The 19,463-nt window shown below is 39.4% G+C and overlaps 1 protein-coding gene across 7 annotated transcripts in view; it reads right to left on the bottom strand.

Annotated features, from left to right (window-relative positions):
* Positions 1 to 19,463, bottom strand: part of GNG2 (G protein subunit gamma 2) — a 128,058-nt gene that overhangs the window by 16,047 nt on the left and 92,548 nt on the right. For all 7 annotated transcript variants that reach the window (XR_004057208.1, XR_004057209.1, XM_030929896.1 and 4 more), the window contains one exon: positions 15,510 to 15,625. Coding sequence is in view for 5 of the 7 variants with exons in the window: in XM_030929894.1 (XP_030785754.1) it covers positions 15,510 to 15,625 (116 nt within the window). In the remaining 2 variants the exon portion in view is untranslated. The remainder of the gene's footprint in view (positions 1 to 15,509; positions 15,626 to 19,463) is intronic.

Below are 19,463 nucleotides of genomic sequence, written 5' to 3'. Positions count from 1 at the left end.
ACAGTTTGCCATGTCCCTTCCTCTATGCCACTTCATCCAACTGAAATAATTTATGACGAACCCTCCTAATTGATGCAGAGATTTTAACAAATGGCATAGTGGCCATACCCTTGATTTGTTTCTTGTCCCAGGGCTGAGTTGATTAAACCTTTGTCACTCCTGCCTCAGCCTCCCGAGTAGCTGAGACTACAGGTGCATGCCACCATGCCTGGCTGGTTTTTCAAACATTTTCTTGCTATGTTGCCCAGGCTGGTCTTGAACGCCTGACCTCAAGCCATTCTCCCGCCTCACCTTCCGGAGTCCTGGGATTACAGATATAAGCCACTGCACCCAGCCTTTGTTACTGAAGGCTACTTCAACTTTATGATTTACTGGTTGGGTAGGGAAATCAGTTTCCTCTTCTCATCCCATAAACCCTTCAACTTTTTGACTCTCTGTTCCCTTTGCCACAGAACAGATAGAGGCAACGTTCCATACAGAGGCTGCTCTGTCTGCCAGCATTCCTGATGAAGGTGACATGGTGTGGAGTGGCAGCTGATTTATGATTGACATGTGGTAGGAGTGAGAAGTGTGCCTGTGCTGTTGCAAACCCCTAAGAATGAAGGGTAGGGCACCTTCTGTTACTACCACAACATCTAGCCAACCCTAACTGACACAAAGAGGTATAGGTATTGGTTTGTGTATTTGTTTCCTCTGGCTGTCTTGAACAAGTCATCACAAACTGGGTAACTTAAAACAACAGAAATTTATTCCGTTAGAGGCTAGCAGTTTGAAATCAAGGCATTAGCGTGGTTGGTCCCTTCTGGAGGCTCTGAGTGAGAATCTGTTCCATGCTTCTCTCCTAGTGTCTGGTGGTTGCTGGCAATCTTTGGTGTTCCTTGGCTTACAGACATCTCACTCCAATCTCTATTTTCACATGGAATTGTCTCCTGAGTGTGTCTTTATGTGGAATTCTCCTCCCTGTGTGTCCAAATTTCCCATCTCACCAGTTAGAATTACCCTAATCCAGTATGACTCCTCTTAATTTGATTACATCTACAAATACCCTATTTCCAAGTAAGGTCACATTCTAAGATTCCAGGTGGGCATAAATTTTAGGGGACACTAGTCAACCCAATACATGATATGTACGTAAAAATCAGTCTCACTCTTTAATAGACATTACAGTACTTATAAAAATATTTTTATTGTGTAATTATTTTGTTCCAGACATTGAGTTAAATTTCCTCTTTTGATCTTCACAGTAATCCTGAGGTAAGAATTATTATCCTCTTTATATAGATGAAAAATTGAGGCTCAGCAGATTATGCAAGTTGTTCAATATCATACAGTAAAGCACACAGCAGAAAAAGAACTTGAACTCGAATGTGTTGCCATTAAGTCACAGTCACCTGCATATAAACTACTCAACTGTGGGCTTTGCTCCAAAGGTTGAGATTGAAATTCTTTATGAAATGCCTCTATGACAAAATGAAAGGAAACAGCCTGTTCATGTCTTAGCTCCCCTACATGAAAACAAAGGACAGACTTTCAGACTGAAGTGAGATCACTTTTTTCTTTCTTCTTGTTTGAGCAATAGTCATTGTTACACCAAACAGGAGCTTAGCTGTTACACAGCGGAGACTGTAAATCAGTGATATCTAAAACTCATTTGTTATGAAGAGAAGCAGCACCGTCCATCCCTACTCATTTGCAACACTCACATACAACTATGTGGCATGAATATTCAAAATCTTTTTATGATACAGGAAGTGCTATACTAGGAAAATTTAATAACTTAGAGTTGCTCACATCTTTATATTTGAACATTTGATTCTGAATGGTTTCCTTCTTAAAATATATTATGTGTTTTATCTTGTTTCCTCAATGAGATTGCAATCTCCTGTGGGCAATGCTCCAACAGTGTCAGAATCCCAGCAGTAATCAGAATAATTGCTAATATTTATCAGCCCTTGCTATGTGTCAGAACTGTGCTAACCACTTTATATACGGTATCTTATTTAATCCTTACAACAACATTATGGGTCACAAGCTATTATCATTCTCATCTTAAATATGTGAAGTAGAGGCTTCATTAAGTGTTTGCCCCAGGTCCCACAGCTCCTGAGCTACTGAGTTGTGAGTCTCAGTGTCCCTGACTTAATCTTCATGAACATTCCTCCTTTTTAACCTGTGGCTGTCTTCCTTGTCCTTTGCCTTATAATGAGTCACAGCAATAGTGTGCTTAGCGGATCTTTCTGCTTTCTGACAATCCCTGCTAACATTTTGCACACAGCTTCTTTTACATTCCTATGCCTACTTCTACGAAGATTTCCCCACTAACTCCACAAAATCTCTCCCTTTTCTGACCTGTTGATTCTTCCTCCAGAGATACCTCTAATTTGGCTCCCTTCCTGTTATCTCTATTGCAGCTACCCCAGTTCATACTGCAGTCTTCTCTTCGTGATTACTAACATAACTTTGTAAATAAAAAGCAATTAGTTTGGATTACCCCAGGGGTCCACAGATAGAATTCGGGGGGTGGTATGTGAACTTCAAATAATACAAAAAATTTCCATCTTTATTTTTCACTAACCTCAAATGGAAATGTAGCATTTCCTCTCATTATAAATATAGACAACACACTGTAGTAGCCCTAGCAGTACATGTGACTTGGCCACTGATAGAAACCAGATACTTTTCAGTCATATTATATTCATTGCAGACACCTCAACATTGCATTTATGTTCATCCACCTTATGACTGTAGGCCTATTAGATCTTACATAATCAGTTAACAAAGGAGTACGTTTGTGTAACTACATCATATATATTTTTAAAAATTGATATTTTAAATATTTTAAAGAATATTATTTAAAATGTTTTATAAAAATATTCTAATGACCCTCATGTCAATATCATCAGTTTCTTTTGTGTTTAAAAACATAATTCTGAGAAGGAGACCATAGGCTTCAGCAGACAGGCAATTGAGTCGAGAGCACAAAAATGTTTAATTTTCTCAGTTTTAAATGACTTTCTATGTTCATAACTATGCAGGAGTAGTATTCTCCATACTGTAGCTAGAAAGATATTTTAAAAATATAAGTGGATTCCTATCATTCCCCTATTTAAAGCCTTCAATAACTTCTCATTGTAATTTGTAGAAAACCAAAACTTTGTAAAACAGCCTGTGGGTATTGCATGTTCTGGGCCTGCCCCTCTCTCCAAGTTCATGTTGTAGCATTCTTCCCTCTCACATATCGCCTTTACTTTTCGAAAGCTCCAGGTTCTTTGTTTGCCTCAGAGTGTCACATATTCAGTATCCTATAACGTTCTTCTCATCATCTCCTCAATGGGTTGGCTTCTTATCTTCCTTCAGAAGTCAGCAGAACTACCACCTCCTTGCAGAACCTTCGCTGATCGCCTCACCCACAGCGACTTTCCTCATTATTCTCTCAGAGTACTTTCTCACATTCTTTTCTTTCACAGAAAATTATAAATTGCTGTCACAATTTATAATTACGGACATCGTCTGTTTATTTGCCATTTAATATTTGCCTTTCCCTTTAGGCTGTGGGCTCCACAAAGGCAGGGACCACACCTGTGTTATTTACCACCGCATAATCGGTGCCTGACACATATTCAACACTCATAGTAACTGCTGAAGGTGTTCTCAAACATAATCTTCTTCAACAGATATTTCATGCAACGAACATTTACTGAGCATCTAATATGCCAGGTGTAGTCTGGATACTTGCAATAACCAGGGAACAAAATGTACAAAGATGCTTGTCCCTGTAGAGCTTGTATAGCATTCTATACTTCTGATTTTGACTATGACGGAGTAATAAGGGCCAACTAAACTGTCCTGCCTCAAATTAAAAACTGGGCAGAATATATGAAGAAATAATTTTTAACTGTTAGACAATAGGCAGCACAGAAGAGTGATACCTGAGAGAAGGGAGATAAGATAAATTCTACAGTTTCCCCAGCTTACTGCCTGCCACTGCACAGGGAGGGAGTACCCAGACAGAGTTCAGCAATCTCCCTGAGTTGAGGAGAGAATAGCAGAGAAGAAAGAATTACACTGGGGGAGAGAAAGCTCTTAAGGCCTCTGGAGGATTCATCTTGAGTCTTTAGTTAAAAACTGATTGGCACATGCATAGGAGAAAACCACTTGAGGCTATGCAAAGAATACCAGGAAGGAGCAAGTAAAACAATCCTGGAGATCACATAGGGACGGAGTAGAAAGGCTTCCTAGCACACAAGACATTAAGTAGAGTCCTAGCAACAATGCATGATGATAGTAGCAGGCTGTAAACCACTGAATAAAAGAGCAAATTCCTTCCCAAATTCCAAATACTGTTTAACTTCAAAAAGAAAACAAATAGGTTTGTGTGGAGAAATCTGGAAAACACATTAGTCAGGTAATGAAACTTAACATTACCAGTCAGTGACAATTTGAGATAATGTCCCACTGATAGAATAGAATGAAATGAATACTCCATTAGTTCTATGATATTAATGCCAAGGTTTTGTTACCTGAATTTAATTATAATTATCTGACAAACCCAAACTGAGTGACATTCTAAAAAATGGTCTATAATCTCCAAAAGTGTCAAGGTCATGAAGGTCACGGAAGTCTAAAGAACTGTGCCAGACAGGACAACTAAATGCAACAAATGATTCTGAACTCAGTCCTCTCGCTAAAACGGACATTACTGGGATGATTTGCGTACTTAAATGGGATCTCAGGATTAGAAGGTAGTAATGGGTCAATGTTAATTTCCTGATTCTGATGATTGTATTATGAGTATGTAGAACAATGTCCTTACTTGTAGAAAATACACATTACAGTACTCAGAGGTGACAGGACATCTTTTGACAACTTATTCTCAACTGGTTCAGGAGAAAACAAAATTCTTTGCAACATACATGCAACTCTTCTGTAACTTTGAGATTATTTCCAGAATAAAAATGACTTTGCAAAAGAAAAGGAAAAGAGAAATTAGAGATGGTGGATATAGATGATTTTTTCAAAGTCATACTGCAAAAAATGTAAAGAAATGAGGCAGTTGCTGGAAGGGGAAGTGGAGGGATCAAGAAAAAAATCAAATTTTATTTAAGATGGAGAAATAACACCATGTTTGTATGATAATGGAAATGATGTAGAGAATCAAAAACTGTTGATGCAGGATAGGCAGGAGGTGGAAGAATAAACTGCTGGAGGAGGTTTCTTGGTTAGAGAGATGGGATCTACTGCACAAGTGAAGGACTTCACTTTTGATCACAGCAAGGATCTCCCCAGATTAGCAATTGCTAAAATCCTGCTATCCAGCATCCTCACCAAACCAGACTGGGACTGCGAACCAGGAAGTAAGGAGTTGTGGGGGTGGCGGGGGGGTACTCTAGGCAGCTTCAATGAAGGCTACCGGACTGTGATTCTAGGCTCCAAAAAAACAGGAGAATTACTCTAGGAAGACTGCTTCACAATGCCAAGAGGAAGCAGTAGTCAGTGAGGATAAAAACCAGATCTCCAAGTTTAAACAGAAGGTAGAGATATAATCCATCTTCATTACATCTGAAATTGAGACACATCTTAAAATTGATGTTGCAAAATGCTTGCAAGCCATCAGGCAAAAAAATAAGCCCGGACAGGCTGTCATTGCCTATACACATGGGAAATTGCCTCTGCATTAAGGATATCAGTCATAAAATTATGGCTTCAGTTGGGTTGCCTGCATTAATGGAGCCATCTAAGGTTGACTTAACTTTAATTTGTTTTTTAAAAGGATTTCAAAGATTATACTAGATGGAGGCTTGAGATGGGAAGTGTATACAGAAAAACAATCCAACTGTTTCCTCCTACTCTATACTCACACCACTCTACATACTTCTTTTCTGATACCAGATGTGTGGGTTTTCCCACACCAAGCAATTCTCTGGCCCACCTGGGTGTCCTACAATTTAATTTAATTCTGATACTATCTACGTGGAGATAGAAACAGATCCCACAGGTTAAAAGCTTAGTCTCACAAGACTGTCCCCGCCCCATTTCAAATGCCAATAGCAAGTAGTAGGACCCCAGGTTACTCACAACTTCTGTCAGACTTGGCTACAAATCAGAGGTTCCTGTGGCTACCTCTTCAGGTTGGATAATTTGCTAGAGTAGCTCACAGAACCCAATAAAACAGTTCACTTGCTATTTACAACTTATTGCAAAGGGTATTTTAAAAACTATAAATGAGGAGTTGGAGAAAGAGATATATAGGGTGAGGTTTGGAAGGGTCATGAGGGTAGGAGCTTGTATCCGCTTGGAGTTGGGGTATTCCACTTTCCCAGGTGGATGTGTTCACCAACCCCAAAACTCTCAGATCTCCATTTGTTGTTGTTGTTTATTTTTAAGAGACACGGTCTCCCTCTGTTGCCCAGGCTGGAGTGCAGTACCATGATCATAGCTCACTGCAGCCTCAAACTCCTGGGATCAAGTGATCCTCCTGCCTCAGTCTCCCAATTAGCTAAGATTACAGGTGCACACCACCAGGCCCAGCTAACTTTTAAATATTTTGGAGACATGGGGTCTCACTTTGTTGCTCAGGCTGGTCTCAAACTTCTGGCTTCAAGCTATCATCCTGCCTCAGCCTCCCAAAGTTCTAGGATTATAGGTATGAGCCACTGTATGTGGCTCTGAACACTGTTCTTTTGGAATTTTTATGGAGGGTTTGTCATGTAGGCATGATAGATTATTAGCTCATCTAGAAGCCCACCAAGAGTCGCCTCACTGAAACAAAATATGCTCTTATTACCCAGGAAATGACATAGGTCTTAGAAATCAGGGTCAAAGACCAAATACGAGAACGAAGATTGTCTTAGCCCCCTTATTTACAAAGGTTTTAGGAGCTCTGTGTCAGGAACTGGGGGCAGAGACTAATACATATATATCTCTTACTACTTCACAGCATGTTATTGTAACAGAGCATATACAGGTCTGGCAATGTGGGCAAAGACAAAAGAAACTGCCTAATCACTGGGAGGAGATCACAGAATTTTCAAACAAGGAGAGGTTGGTCTGATATTTATTTAGAAAGTTCTTTTACCAGGTCAAAAGCTGTTGGCTACTTTATTTATTTTTTTATTTTTAATAGAGATGGGGTTTCGCCATGTTGGCCAGGCTGCTCTCGAACTCCTGATCTCAGGTGATCTGCCTGCCTCTGCCTCCCAAATTGCTGGGATTACAGGCATGAGCCACCCCACCTGGCCAATTGGCTACTTTAAAGAAAGGCTTTATTTTTCTTTGAATCATTAATGTGTAATTCAAGTCAGGAAAATTAAAATCTATGTCAAGCAGTGTAAATGCATAAGAAAATTCAGTACTCTCTCATGTGTCTTGAAATTATACTAAAAATATGAAATGTGCTATGGAGAGCAAGATCACTAATGTAGGGAATGAAAAGCAGAAGTTATCATGATGCCTGCATCACCATGATGCCTGCATGATCATGACGACTGCACCACTATGATGATGGCAGCACTATGATGTCTGTGTCACCATGATGACTGCATCACCATGATGTCTGTATCACTTTGATGCCCTACATAGCCATGACGGCCTGCATCACTATGACGACTGCATCACCATGACGTGTGTAACAGCATGATGACTGCAACACCTTGATGCCATACATCATCATGATAGCCTGTATCACCATGATGTCTGTATCACTTTGATGCCCTACATCACCATGATGGCCTGCAGCACTATGATGACTGCATCACTATAATGTCTGTGTCACCATGATGACTATATCACCATGACTGCATCACCCTGATGACTGCATCACCATGACATCTGTATCAGCATGATGACTGCAACACCTTGATGCCCCACATTACCATGATAGCCTGCATCACCAGGATGTCTGCATCACCATGTCTGCAATACCTTGATGCCCTACAGATCACCATGACGGCCTGAATCACTGTGATGCCTGTATCACTGCCAGTGGCCAAAGGTGAGTCTAAAGGATTTTGCCACTATGATTGTGAAGAATGCCCACAATCAAACTTTGATTGTGACACTAGAGAAAGTATAATTGTATGAACAAGTGTCCACTATTTTTGTATTTATAAAATCATGTGTGACTCTTTCTAAGTTGTCTTCTTCTTCCTGCTCCTTCAAGATGATATTAAACTGAAGGTACTTATTGATAGGATTCTTTTTGAAGGAAGTAAATAATTTGCAAAACAGTCATTAAGCAAAGTATATTATATGTATTTATTTAATGAAAGAAGAAAGACATTCAATACTAGCATTAAAATAATTACATTCTTAAGAAGAGAGAGTTTATCTGGTATAAAAACTAGGCTATTCAGAAAAATTCACTTCCCAGAGGTTTCAAATTACCAAAGTTATATAGTACTACTTCTATTGCTGTTAGATGTGATGCACAAGGCTAAATATGTACTTGGTAATTAATATCTATTGAACTTTTAAAAATTATATCAACCATCATAAAAATGAAGTTTTATGCTTCATTATTAACGTATGCCTTACTTCAACTTTAAATGTGTTTGCTTCATTTTCAGCAAATTACATGAATTAGCATTGGCCATCTTTGAACACAACCCTTTCCTCTATTTAGTCCTTTGATACACTTTACTGATTTTATCATCCCTGATAATACTGTCAGTTGACCTAGAAGGAGGATTGTATTCCATTTTTCCTAATAAAATTGAACACAAGCATTTTAGGGAAGGGATACTCTCAGCTCAAATGCTGGAAAAATACTCAAAATGTCCTAAACCTGGAATACATGTCCTTTCTCTAGTTCCAAGCATATTGTCTAACTGGACTATTTCTCACTACAGGGTTCCATGAAGTTCAATTTCAATCTATTATCATAATCATCATAAAGATGACTTAATCATTAGAAACGTCCATATTCAGCTCACTAATTTATACATATTTGTCCTCGCTGTGGAGAAAGTCAGTCTGTTCTTTTTATATGTTAAAGTGTTTTATATGTTAAAGTGTTTTAAACAGAAGGCACACTATAAACGCTAGATACTTATGATCATACAATGATATGAAACAATTTATCTTTCTTTAAAATGACTAAATTCTATCCTTTTAAAAAATATTTAATTTGAATTCCCCATTACCACAGTTTTATTTGTCCAGTTACATTCATGCTTGGAATCTCCAAGTCCATAAATGTAATTGGGAATGTCATGGGGAATATAGTAATGTTTTGTTGTATGACACTCTTAATATACAAATTTAAAGCTGTCTACTAAAAAAAGTTTTTACAAAATGCTTATGTACCCCAGTACCATGAAAGATGCAAACAAGTAGACAACATGGTCTTTGAAAAGGACTATGTAGTTTAGGTGGAAAAATTTATTTGATGAAGATGAAACTAATTAGTAAATTGATTAGTAAATATGATCAGAATAGAAAAAGAGATTCATGAACAAGTAGGAACTTGAGCTGACCCCTAAAGGAGGAATAAGATTGGCAGAGGCGTCACGCTACCTGACTTCAAACTATACTACAAGGCTACAGTAACCAAAACAGCATGGTACTGGTACCAAAACAGAGATATAGACCAATGGAACAGAACAGAGTCCTCAGAAATAATACCACACATCTACAGCCATCTGATCTTTGACAAACCTGAGAGAAACAAGAAATGGGGAAAGGATTCCCTATTTAATAAATGGTGCTGGGAAAATTGGCTAGCCATAAGTAGAAAGCTGAAACTGGATCCTTTCCTTACTCCTTATACGAAGATTAATTCAAGATGGATTAGAGACTTAAATGTTAGACCTAATACCATAAAAACCCTAGAAGAAAATCTAGGTAGTACCATTCAGGACATAGGCATGGGCAAGGACTTCATGTCTAAAACACCAAAAGCAATGGCAGCAAAAGCCAAAATTGACAAATGGGATCCAATTAAACTAAAGAGCTTCTGCACAGCAAAAGAAACTACCATCAGAGTGAACAGGCAACCTACAGAATGGGAGAAAATTTTTGCAATCTACTCATCTGACAAAGGGCTAATATCCAGAATCTACAAAGAACTCAAACAAATATACAAGAAAAAAACAACCCCATCAAAAAGTGGGCAAAGGATATGAACAGACATTTCTCAAAAGAAGACATTCATACAGCCAACAGACACATGAAAAAATGCTCATCATCACTGGCCATCAGAGAAATGCAAATCAAAACCACAATGAGATACCATCTCACACCAGTTAGAACGGCAATCATTAAAAAATCAGGAAACAACAGGTGTTGGAGAGGATGTGGAGAAATAGGAATACTTTTACACTGTTGGTGGGATTGTAAACTAGTTCAACCATTATGGAAAACAGTATGGCAATTCCTCAAGGATCTAGAACTAGATGTACCATATGACCCAGCCATCCCACTACTGGGTATTTACCCAAAGGATTATAAATTATTCTACTACAAAGACACATGCACACGTATGTTTATTGCGGCACTATTCACAATAGCAAAGACTTGGAATCAACCCAAATGTCCATCTGTGACAGACTGGATTAAGAAAATGTGGCACATATACACCATGGAATACTATGCAGCCATAAAAAAGGATGAGTTTGCGTCCTTTGTAGGGACATGGATGCAGCTGGAAACCATCATTCTTAGCAAACTATCACAAGAAGAGAAAACCAAACACCACATGTTCTCACTCATAGGTGGGAACTGAACAATGAGATCACTTGGACTCGGGAAGGGGAACATCACACACTGGGGCCTATCATGGGGAGGGGGGAGGGATTGCATTGGGGAGTTATACATGATATAAATGATGAATTGATGGGTGCTGACGAGTTGATGGGTGCAGCACACCAACATGGCACAAGTATACATATGTAACAAACCTGCACGTTATGCACATGTACCCTAGAACTTAAAGTATAATAAAAATAAATAAATTAAAAAAAAAAAAAAGATTGGCAGAGGCAAAGAAATAAGGGGGAAGGGTATTCTCAGTGAGAAACCCAGAATAACCAGGGAGGTGACACTTTGCATGGCACACTTTTAGAACAATAAAGAGAATCACTTGGAAAGGTCTGTGGTGAGTATATGGGAGAAATGAGACATTTTTTCCTGTGGGGTCAATTTATGGAACAGCCAATTAATTAAAAAGCAATAATTTTACCCATGCTCCTGGCCTTGCATCTTATATCTTTTGCTCTTAAATCTACATTATTTTTCATAGTACTAATAGCAACTCCTGCCAAAGAGCATCTTTCCAGCTTACAATGATTCCCATTCCCATTCCCATTCCTCCAAATGGGCAGGTTAATTCCTAGGGTCTATGTCTGTATAATGGAGTTCAATTTGAATGTCAGTTGATTGAAGCTGGAGACAGCTCATTCTTGCTGGAACAGAGATGGCACTCTAGGACTATGTGCTATGGAGACTGAAAAGGATTGAATCAAGCCATCTCTTTTTTCATGGAGCTGGAACTATGAGTTGTTGTGATCCTGGGAACCATGGGCAGTCATCTTGTGCCTACTATATGGACCTGGCAGCTAAAAAATCCCTTCTTCTCAGGAAAAGGAAGAGGCAGACACAAAGAGAGAAGCAGAGACAGGTGATGGAGCACTCGCAGTTCTCAATGGCCTTCCAGTTCTCACTTCCACTGCCTATCCAGCCACATTTCTGCTCTTGGATTGAGACATCCTGTATCCTTTATAATCAGTACCTCTTTCTGCTTAAGCTAGCTTGGTTTAGATTCCTATTATTAGAAACTCAAAGAGTCCTAATACAATGATGAATAAAGAGATTTACCAAAGCCCTGCTGTCCTTTACTTTTGTGCATGTTCCCTCCTCTTGTGCTCTAAGGACAAGATTTATTTCATTTTGTCTTTGGTTAGTGTTAGTGTGAGTCTATTGCTGTTTCATTCATCCAGGTGTCACAGTCCACAGCCCCTCTCTCCCCCTTCCCCTAACTCTCTTCCCAGTTTCGTTTTATTTCTCTTTACCCTCTGTCCTCGAATGAAATCCTAACAAAGAAATACTCCCAAAGAGGCTGGGAGTATAATTTATACATGCCTGAGGCTTATGAACAGATAATGGGTTCACTTAGCCCAAATCTCCCAGGGTCTGTGATGTAAAGGAATAGAAAACAAGAAGGCTTAAAAAACAAACATGTTATTCATGTGACTATGTTATTCATAGAGTAGGGCTACTTTATGCAGCGCAATTTATTCTGGGGGTCACATGAGGGATAAGGCCACAACCTGCTTAAGAGACCCTCAACAACTCCAATTCCAGCTGTGTCCCCAAATCCTCTTAAGAGTCCTATTCTTTGCCACCTCAGTTGCAGTAGGTTCTGCCAGACATATATAAAGACATTTCTATCCTTTATAGTTTGAAGAGGTCACTACTCTCACTGGAAAATCACAAGCCTGGGATCTTCAGAGAAGCCCCTTTCTGCTGACAGGATCGTGTATGGAAAGTAGGTGGAGAAGCCTGAATGCTCAAAAGCCTTGAAAAGACTTCTAAAGGCAGATAACCAAGCCCTAAACCAGCTAGCTGACAACCGTGTCAACACAGTCAACATTTTATCCAACCGCTCAACTAAAAATAATCTGTCACTTCACCACAGCAAGCCTGCCTAGCTCTGAGGTACACAGCAAATGCTGAAATACAGGCTGCTGCTATATTTCTAACAATGTAAGGTCCAGTGGTGTCAAGTGGGATTCAGAGATTTGAATGTGAAGATCACCTAGGAAGGCAACTACTCACACCCAGTTTTTCAAGTTCATGCTTTGCTTCTTTTTTAGTAGTGATGTATTTGTGTCTCTTCAAAGGGCAATCAGAGTGTGGGGTTGGCTTCTTTCTGATGACATTTAGTAACTATGCTTCTTGGATATCTTGTTTGCATCAATAACAGGCCTTGTTCAATTTTTTTGTAGCCCCCAACTAGGTCAGGGATCTCTGAGAGCAAGAATCATGTTTTTGTCTATCTCCATCTCTTTAGAACCTAACAAGCCCTTGTAATTTAGAAAGTTTTCAGTAAGAGAGCTTTATATAAGTAAATGAATGAACAACTGAACAAACAGCAAAAATCCAACCTTATGATGAGGATCTAGGAAAACTTTTTAAAGGATCTAATAATTTGATCTGAATCTTTAATGATTCAATGCAGTGAAGTGTTAAGTAAAGTCAGGTAAGTAAAGCAGCAAGATAGAGGGGCAAAGGAGATTGGATGTTCTAGGTATTTGAAATTTCCATCAAAAGAATTAAAAGTGGTTCTACATGGCATGCAGAAAAGAGAGCAGGAATGAAGCTGAAGAGATGACAGGGGTCAGAGGAACTTTGTATACACAGCTAAAGGGTCTGAATTTTATTTTATTGGTAATGGGGAATCATAAGCTGATTTTCAGTGAAGAGGAGTATAATCAGATTTTCTTTTAGAACATTATATTTGGCAGGAATATGGAAGGTAATTGATGGTGGGGATGGAGATGTGTTGAGATGGAATTGCAGACAGCAAATAGGAGCCCCTTGCATTCAGTAATTCAGGAGAGGGATGATAAAATCTAAACTATTTCTGAAAAGTTCCATTTCTATTATCTTTCTTCTGCTGTCAGTTTTCATCACCCATAAGCACATCACATCCTCCTTCAGGAACAGTAACTGGGGATGCTGGGATGCTGAATATTAACAGAAAACATCAACCACAGTAAAGCTTCGCAAACTTTTATCACAGTTGGACCACCTCAAAAATCAAAGTGGTATTTTCCAGAAGGCCCATGGGCAGAACCTCCTCTCCCTCAAAAATAACTGAATGGCCCTTTCTGATTTGACAATCCATGGGCCACCTTACTTCTCTCAGCAGTTATTGTGCCCACCTGTCACCTTGTGCTTTTTCAGCAAGATAGTGAAAAAGAAGAAGCAAGAAAAGAGGAGAAGAGGAAGATCGCAAAGGAGCAAGGTAAGGTCCCTTTATTGATCTCAGTCATGAGTAAAGAATAAGAATTAAGGCTGTTGAAAGAAGAGCAGGAGCTGATTAAATCCTGTGGTCCATTACTAGGCATCAAATTTTACAAAGGAGATTCACGATAAATGGGAAGACGTCCATGGGTATTTTCTCATCTTACTTGTAGAGTAAGAATAGCTCTCTCTTCACTCTCTAGCACATACCTGATGAAACTTAGCAGAAGCAAACTCCTTCCCATAGGACAGTGGTTCTCAACCTTGGCCATACATCGGAATGAACTGAAATATTCTTTTTAAAAAATACTGATGCCTGAATCATTCCCCAATAGATTCTAATTTAATTGGTTTGGGTGTGGTTCGGTAATTGGTCCTTTTATAGAGCTCTCTGGGTGTTGGGAACGCACAGATGAGCTGAGAACCACTGCGGTAGCCCAGGGGTCAGTGAGCTTTCTATAAAGCCCCAGAGAGTAACTATTTCAGCTTTGTGGGCAATATGGTCTGTGTTACAACCACTCTACTCTGCTGTTTTAGAGTGAAAGCAGTCATACACAATATGTAAATGAGTGTGTTCCAATAAAACTTTATTTATAAACATAGGCAGTGGGCTGGATTTGGCCCATGAGCTACAGTTTATTGACCTTGTCAGACCCCAAAGGACAGCTGGATTGCCCAGGTGCTGAATTAAGTATGGAGAAAATAGGAAAAATATTCTAGTTTTAAAAGGGCATTTAGAAGAAGGTTGTAGTTTATCTTAGTACAATGAGATACGTTTCCGAGTTGCATTTCATAGAATTCTTGGGTAAGGCATTTTACTTCTGGGGCAGTAAAGTTTTGATGGTTAACAAAAATTCACTTTGCCACCATGCCATAGCCATCTATTAATAATGACAGCATATTAGCCAACTTTTCATCTGAAAACTACCGACAAAGGGTCTGAATTTGAAGTCTTGGTTCTAGGTGCATTAGCCCCAACTTACGGCAAAGCTATCTAGGTCTGGAGAGGGAGAGGAAAAAAAGAAACACATAGACTTCTGAGGGAGGCAAGGTGTGACTTTTGTGTTTTGCAGGAAAAAAAAATTCAATAAAGAAGAAAAAACTTACAATGTGCAAGGATAACTAGAAGGGTTAGACACAAAGGATAGACATTTAGCCTTAGAACCTGAACCAGGACAGAAAAAATTAAAAACCAAATGAGAAAAAGATTTCCATGAGGACAGGGAGGGGAACTAGTGCACTGATATATTTCATATGTTCTCTAATTTCTGTCACTAGAATTTAACCATGAGCCTGTTTTGCTTTTTTGTTGTGTTGCGTTATTTGTTTTTAATTCTACACGGGAAAGAGGATCTAATTTATTCTATTATTTTATGCTGGAGGAGGGAAAGATACATTAGAAATGAACTTCTGCCTAATCTTTAAGATGCTCTCCTGTCATTACTGGTTTTATCCCTCTCTAGGAAAGAGTGGTCACATGACAGATGATGGCAAATCATGTGCCTTAGACTCAGGCTAGATGAAGTGTGGGGTTAGGCCATCCTCACCTTTATCCTGTCAATGTTGGCTTCCATCTTAAGCTGCTCTACCAGCTTCCTGGCTTGTGCTATGCTGGCGGTATTGTTGCTGGCCATCGGAGTGCTGGATAGATCTTTCAGAAACACTAGAAAAGAAAACAAAAAGAAGATTGTATCAGAGAATTCACGAGCCAGCAAATGTGCAAGTTCATCACAACTAGGGGATCTCAAAGCAGTGGCTGTAGCCAGGCCCGGCTTCTCCAGCCCTCTCCATCCATGGTCAGTATTACCTCAGATTGGCAGGCAGACCAGAGGATGAGGTTTGATTTTCCAACTCTCCCTACTTCCCCATCCCTTCTTCAGAGGAAAAAAAAAATACACACACACAGACACACACACAAAAAGAATATTACCAAATGTTCTCCCAGTGGGCTCAAACCCTATCCTTCTGGTTAGCTGTGACCACCTCAGCGTATTATACTACAGAGACACTATAGTGGGAGGCTTGGCTTTTCAGTGTCACTTAATTCAGCATTGTTGTAAATAGCCATTCCTCCCACTGTATTTGAAATTAAGTTTGAGTCACAACGATCTACTTTACTCATAATTTCTCAGGGACATGTCTATCATGCCAAGTGGGAGGGATTGCCATGCCTAATGGTTAAATATGTCAATTGGTTCACCAGTGTTATTCTAAATGAAGTGCAACAAACGTATTAACTTATTTCTTTTATAAATCTGGAACATAAACATTTTGAGAGTAGAGTTCTTGGCTGGGCATGGTTGCCCACGCCTGTAATCCCAGTACTCTGAAAGGTCAAGGTGGGAGGATCCCTTGAGACCAGGAGTTTGAGTAGAGTTCTGTTCCTACACAGACTGTGAGATAGTTTCTTTGTCTCTACCATACTTCTCTCTCCATGTGTGCTCTCCTTCAAATCCTATCCCACATTCATTTCTCTTCTAATCCTTTCTTGATATACCATCTCACTTTATTATTGTTGTTCATCTTGGAAAATATCTTATTTTATTCTCAATGCCCATTTCCCCACATTCTGAATCAATCTTACTTTGTGTCAAGGTGTCATATGCAATTTTAGGACCATCTGTGTAAACGTGCTCCTTGAGATCACTGATATCCTATTGGATAAAGCAAAACCAAAGTGCTTTGATTTGACTAGAGTGCATGACCCATGAAACAGAAACATTAAACACTGCCTCGTCGACACTAATGGAATCTTGTTCTGAAGATACTATATAAAAATAATGACTTCTGCTAGCTTTGGGCAATCTTTTTACTAAAGGATGAAGCAAGATCAGGTTACTTATCTTAAAAAGAAAAAGAAAGAACACACAGAAAAGCTGGAAAAGGAAGAATAACCCCTAACAAATTCTGTACATAGATTTTTTTTTAACATACCAACTAAAATCAACAAATCATTATTTTCTTAATGACCAAAAAGCAAAAATCTATGAATTATCTCTTTTGTTACTTATTTCTTGATATCCAATTTTTCAAGACAAAAGAAGAAATTATGTATAACTCTCTGTAATATACAAGTCCCTTCATGGAGAATATTATGTTAAAGAATACTACAAAATAAGCCACCTAACAACATTTACAGAATAAATTGGAGGATAATTAATTTTTCCCTCAATTTCTTTTCTTTTCTTTCTTTTTTTTTTTTTTGAGACAGAGTCTTGCTCTGTCACCCAGGCTGGAGTGCAGTGGCATGATCTCAGTTCACTGCAAGCTCCGCCTCCCTGGTTCACACCATTCTCCTGCCTCAGCCTCCCAAGTAGCTGTGACGACAGGCGCCCACTCCACGCCCAGCTAATTTTTTATATTTTTAGTAGAGATGGGGTTTCACCATGTTAGCCAGGATGGTCTCTATCTCCTGACCTCGTGATCTGCCCACCTTGGCCTCCCAAAGTGCTGGGATTACAGGTGTGAGCCACCATGCCTGGCTATCCCTCAATTTATTTTCAAAGAGTTTGGAGACAATAAAATGGGAGGGAAGACTGAAGGAATTTTTGAAGTCACAGAGATCTCTGAACTCTACTTTTGTACATTTGGAGATCAAAGGAAGGAGAATTGCATGGAAAAACAAAATAATAAAAGGAGACTTTAACAAGTATTATTTCATCAGCATGGTTAGGGACCCAATCATCGCAGCCTCACAGGGAAATTACATGCCCCACAATTAAACAAACATCTAACAGCCTAGGAAGACTTCACAGGGCCAAGATAGAGCATTGACTTATTCAGAAGAGTAGCTTCTTCTATTCATCCAATGTTGGACGCAGCCACGATCTACAAGCCCCTGGATGCTGTTCTGTGAAGCTAATGTTTCTGCCAAACTGGAATTCATTCATCACGCTGGAATGCAGACTATCACAGAATTACCAAATTCTTATTGGGAGATTTAAGATTCTGGCCAGTGACTCTTTTGCCCTGAATCTACATCAGATTACAGGGTGACCTGTGGCAGAGATCACAACTTGCCTTCTAATCCCTCTTCCTTTCTTCTTCATTAGTAATGGGACTTTTTTTCGTCTTAGCGGAGACCACAAGAACCCTAAATTTTAGCTAGGTGTATTTTGCTGAAAGATACATTCCAAGCCTCCCTTGAGGCTAGGTATAGTTACATAACTAAGTTTTGGTCAATGAGATATAAGCAGAAATGTTCTTGAAGGGAAGAGGTATATGCCTTGTCTCTCCTTCCCCCTGCTACTGGCCTGGGAGGCATCTGCATTGATCACAGAAATCCATCTTAAACCTCTAGAATGACTGCTACACTAGGGTGAACAAGAAGGATCTGGGTCCTTACTGACTTTGTGGAGCCACCATGCCAACTGTGAGATGGCTACCTTTGATGTGAGAGAGAAATAAGTGCCTATCTTATTGATGCCACCATTATTGAGGAGTTCTCTGTCATTAGCCAACAGACCTGCTATTAACTGAGTAAATGACCCATTATTGTCATTCAAGCATCAAGGAAAGTCTGTGTCTCAATGCCTTTCATGCTCCCTGGGAAAAGCTCCATCTCCTGATGGAGTGGCTTGAGGAGGCTGAGATAGAGAATATATTGGTTCTATTGCTGCTGTAACATATTACTACAAGTTTAAGGGCTTAAACAATAGAAATTTACTATCTTATAATTCTGGAGAGCATTAGTCTCAAATGGGTCTCACTGGGTTAAAATCAAGGTACAAGTAGGGGTATGTTCCTTTTTGAGGCTCTGAGAGTCCACTTTCTTTTATTTTCTAGCTTCTGGAGGCTGTCAACATTTCTTGGCTCTTGGCCCTTTCCTCCATCTTTAAAGCTGGCAAAGGTGAGTGGAGCCCTTCTCATGTCACATCAGTCTGACCTCCTCTGAAGTCACATCTTCCTCTGACTCTGACTTCTGCCCACCTCTTCCACTTTTAAGGACCCTTGTAACTACATTGTGCCCACCCAGATAATCCAGGATAATATACTTTTAGGTCGGCTGATTAACAACCTTAATTCCATCTGCAACTTCTTTGCCATGTAATGTAATGTATTTCTAGGTTCTGGGAATTGGGGCATGAACATCTTTGTGGGGGCTGTTATTCTGCCTATCATGGAAGAAGTCCTCTGTATAGGCAGGGAAGGGAAGTGGGGAGGCGGGAAGTTGAGATGGAGAAACAAGAGGGATGGGGTAGTAGTCTAGAAATGCAGGAGGGAAAACACATTTGAAACCTCAATGGACTTAAGAGAAAAAGTAAACCTAGGCTTTGGTTTGTGCTCCTAGTTTTAGGCAGCTACACCCTGAATGTTCTTGCTTTACTGTATGAACCAGGCAGAGTCGAGCACCACTTTTAGAATCAATTAGTGCATTTTCCCCTTTTTTTCACATCCAGCTGATTTCCCATAAAAGCAATGAAAAAATCCCCTCCTGAAGACTGAAAAAATTGTAAAGTACTAGGCCAGTGTTCCAAAGAAGTGTTTATTTTCCTAAGAGG

This window comes from Rhinopithecus roxellana, chromosome 5 (assembly GCF_007565055.1).
Source record: "Rhinopithecus roxellana isolate Shanxi Qingling chromosome 5, ASM756505v1, whole genome shotgun sequence".
Lineage (NCBI taxonomy): Eukaryota > Metazoa > Chordata > Mammalia > Primates > Cercopithecidae > Rhinopithecus > Rhinopithecus roxellana.
The sequence above is the reverse complement of the archived record's forward strand: the minus strand, read 5'-3'. Positions and strand labels throughout refer to the sequence as shown.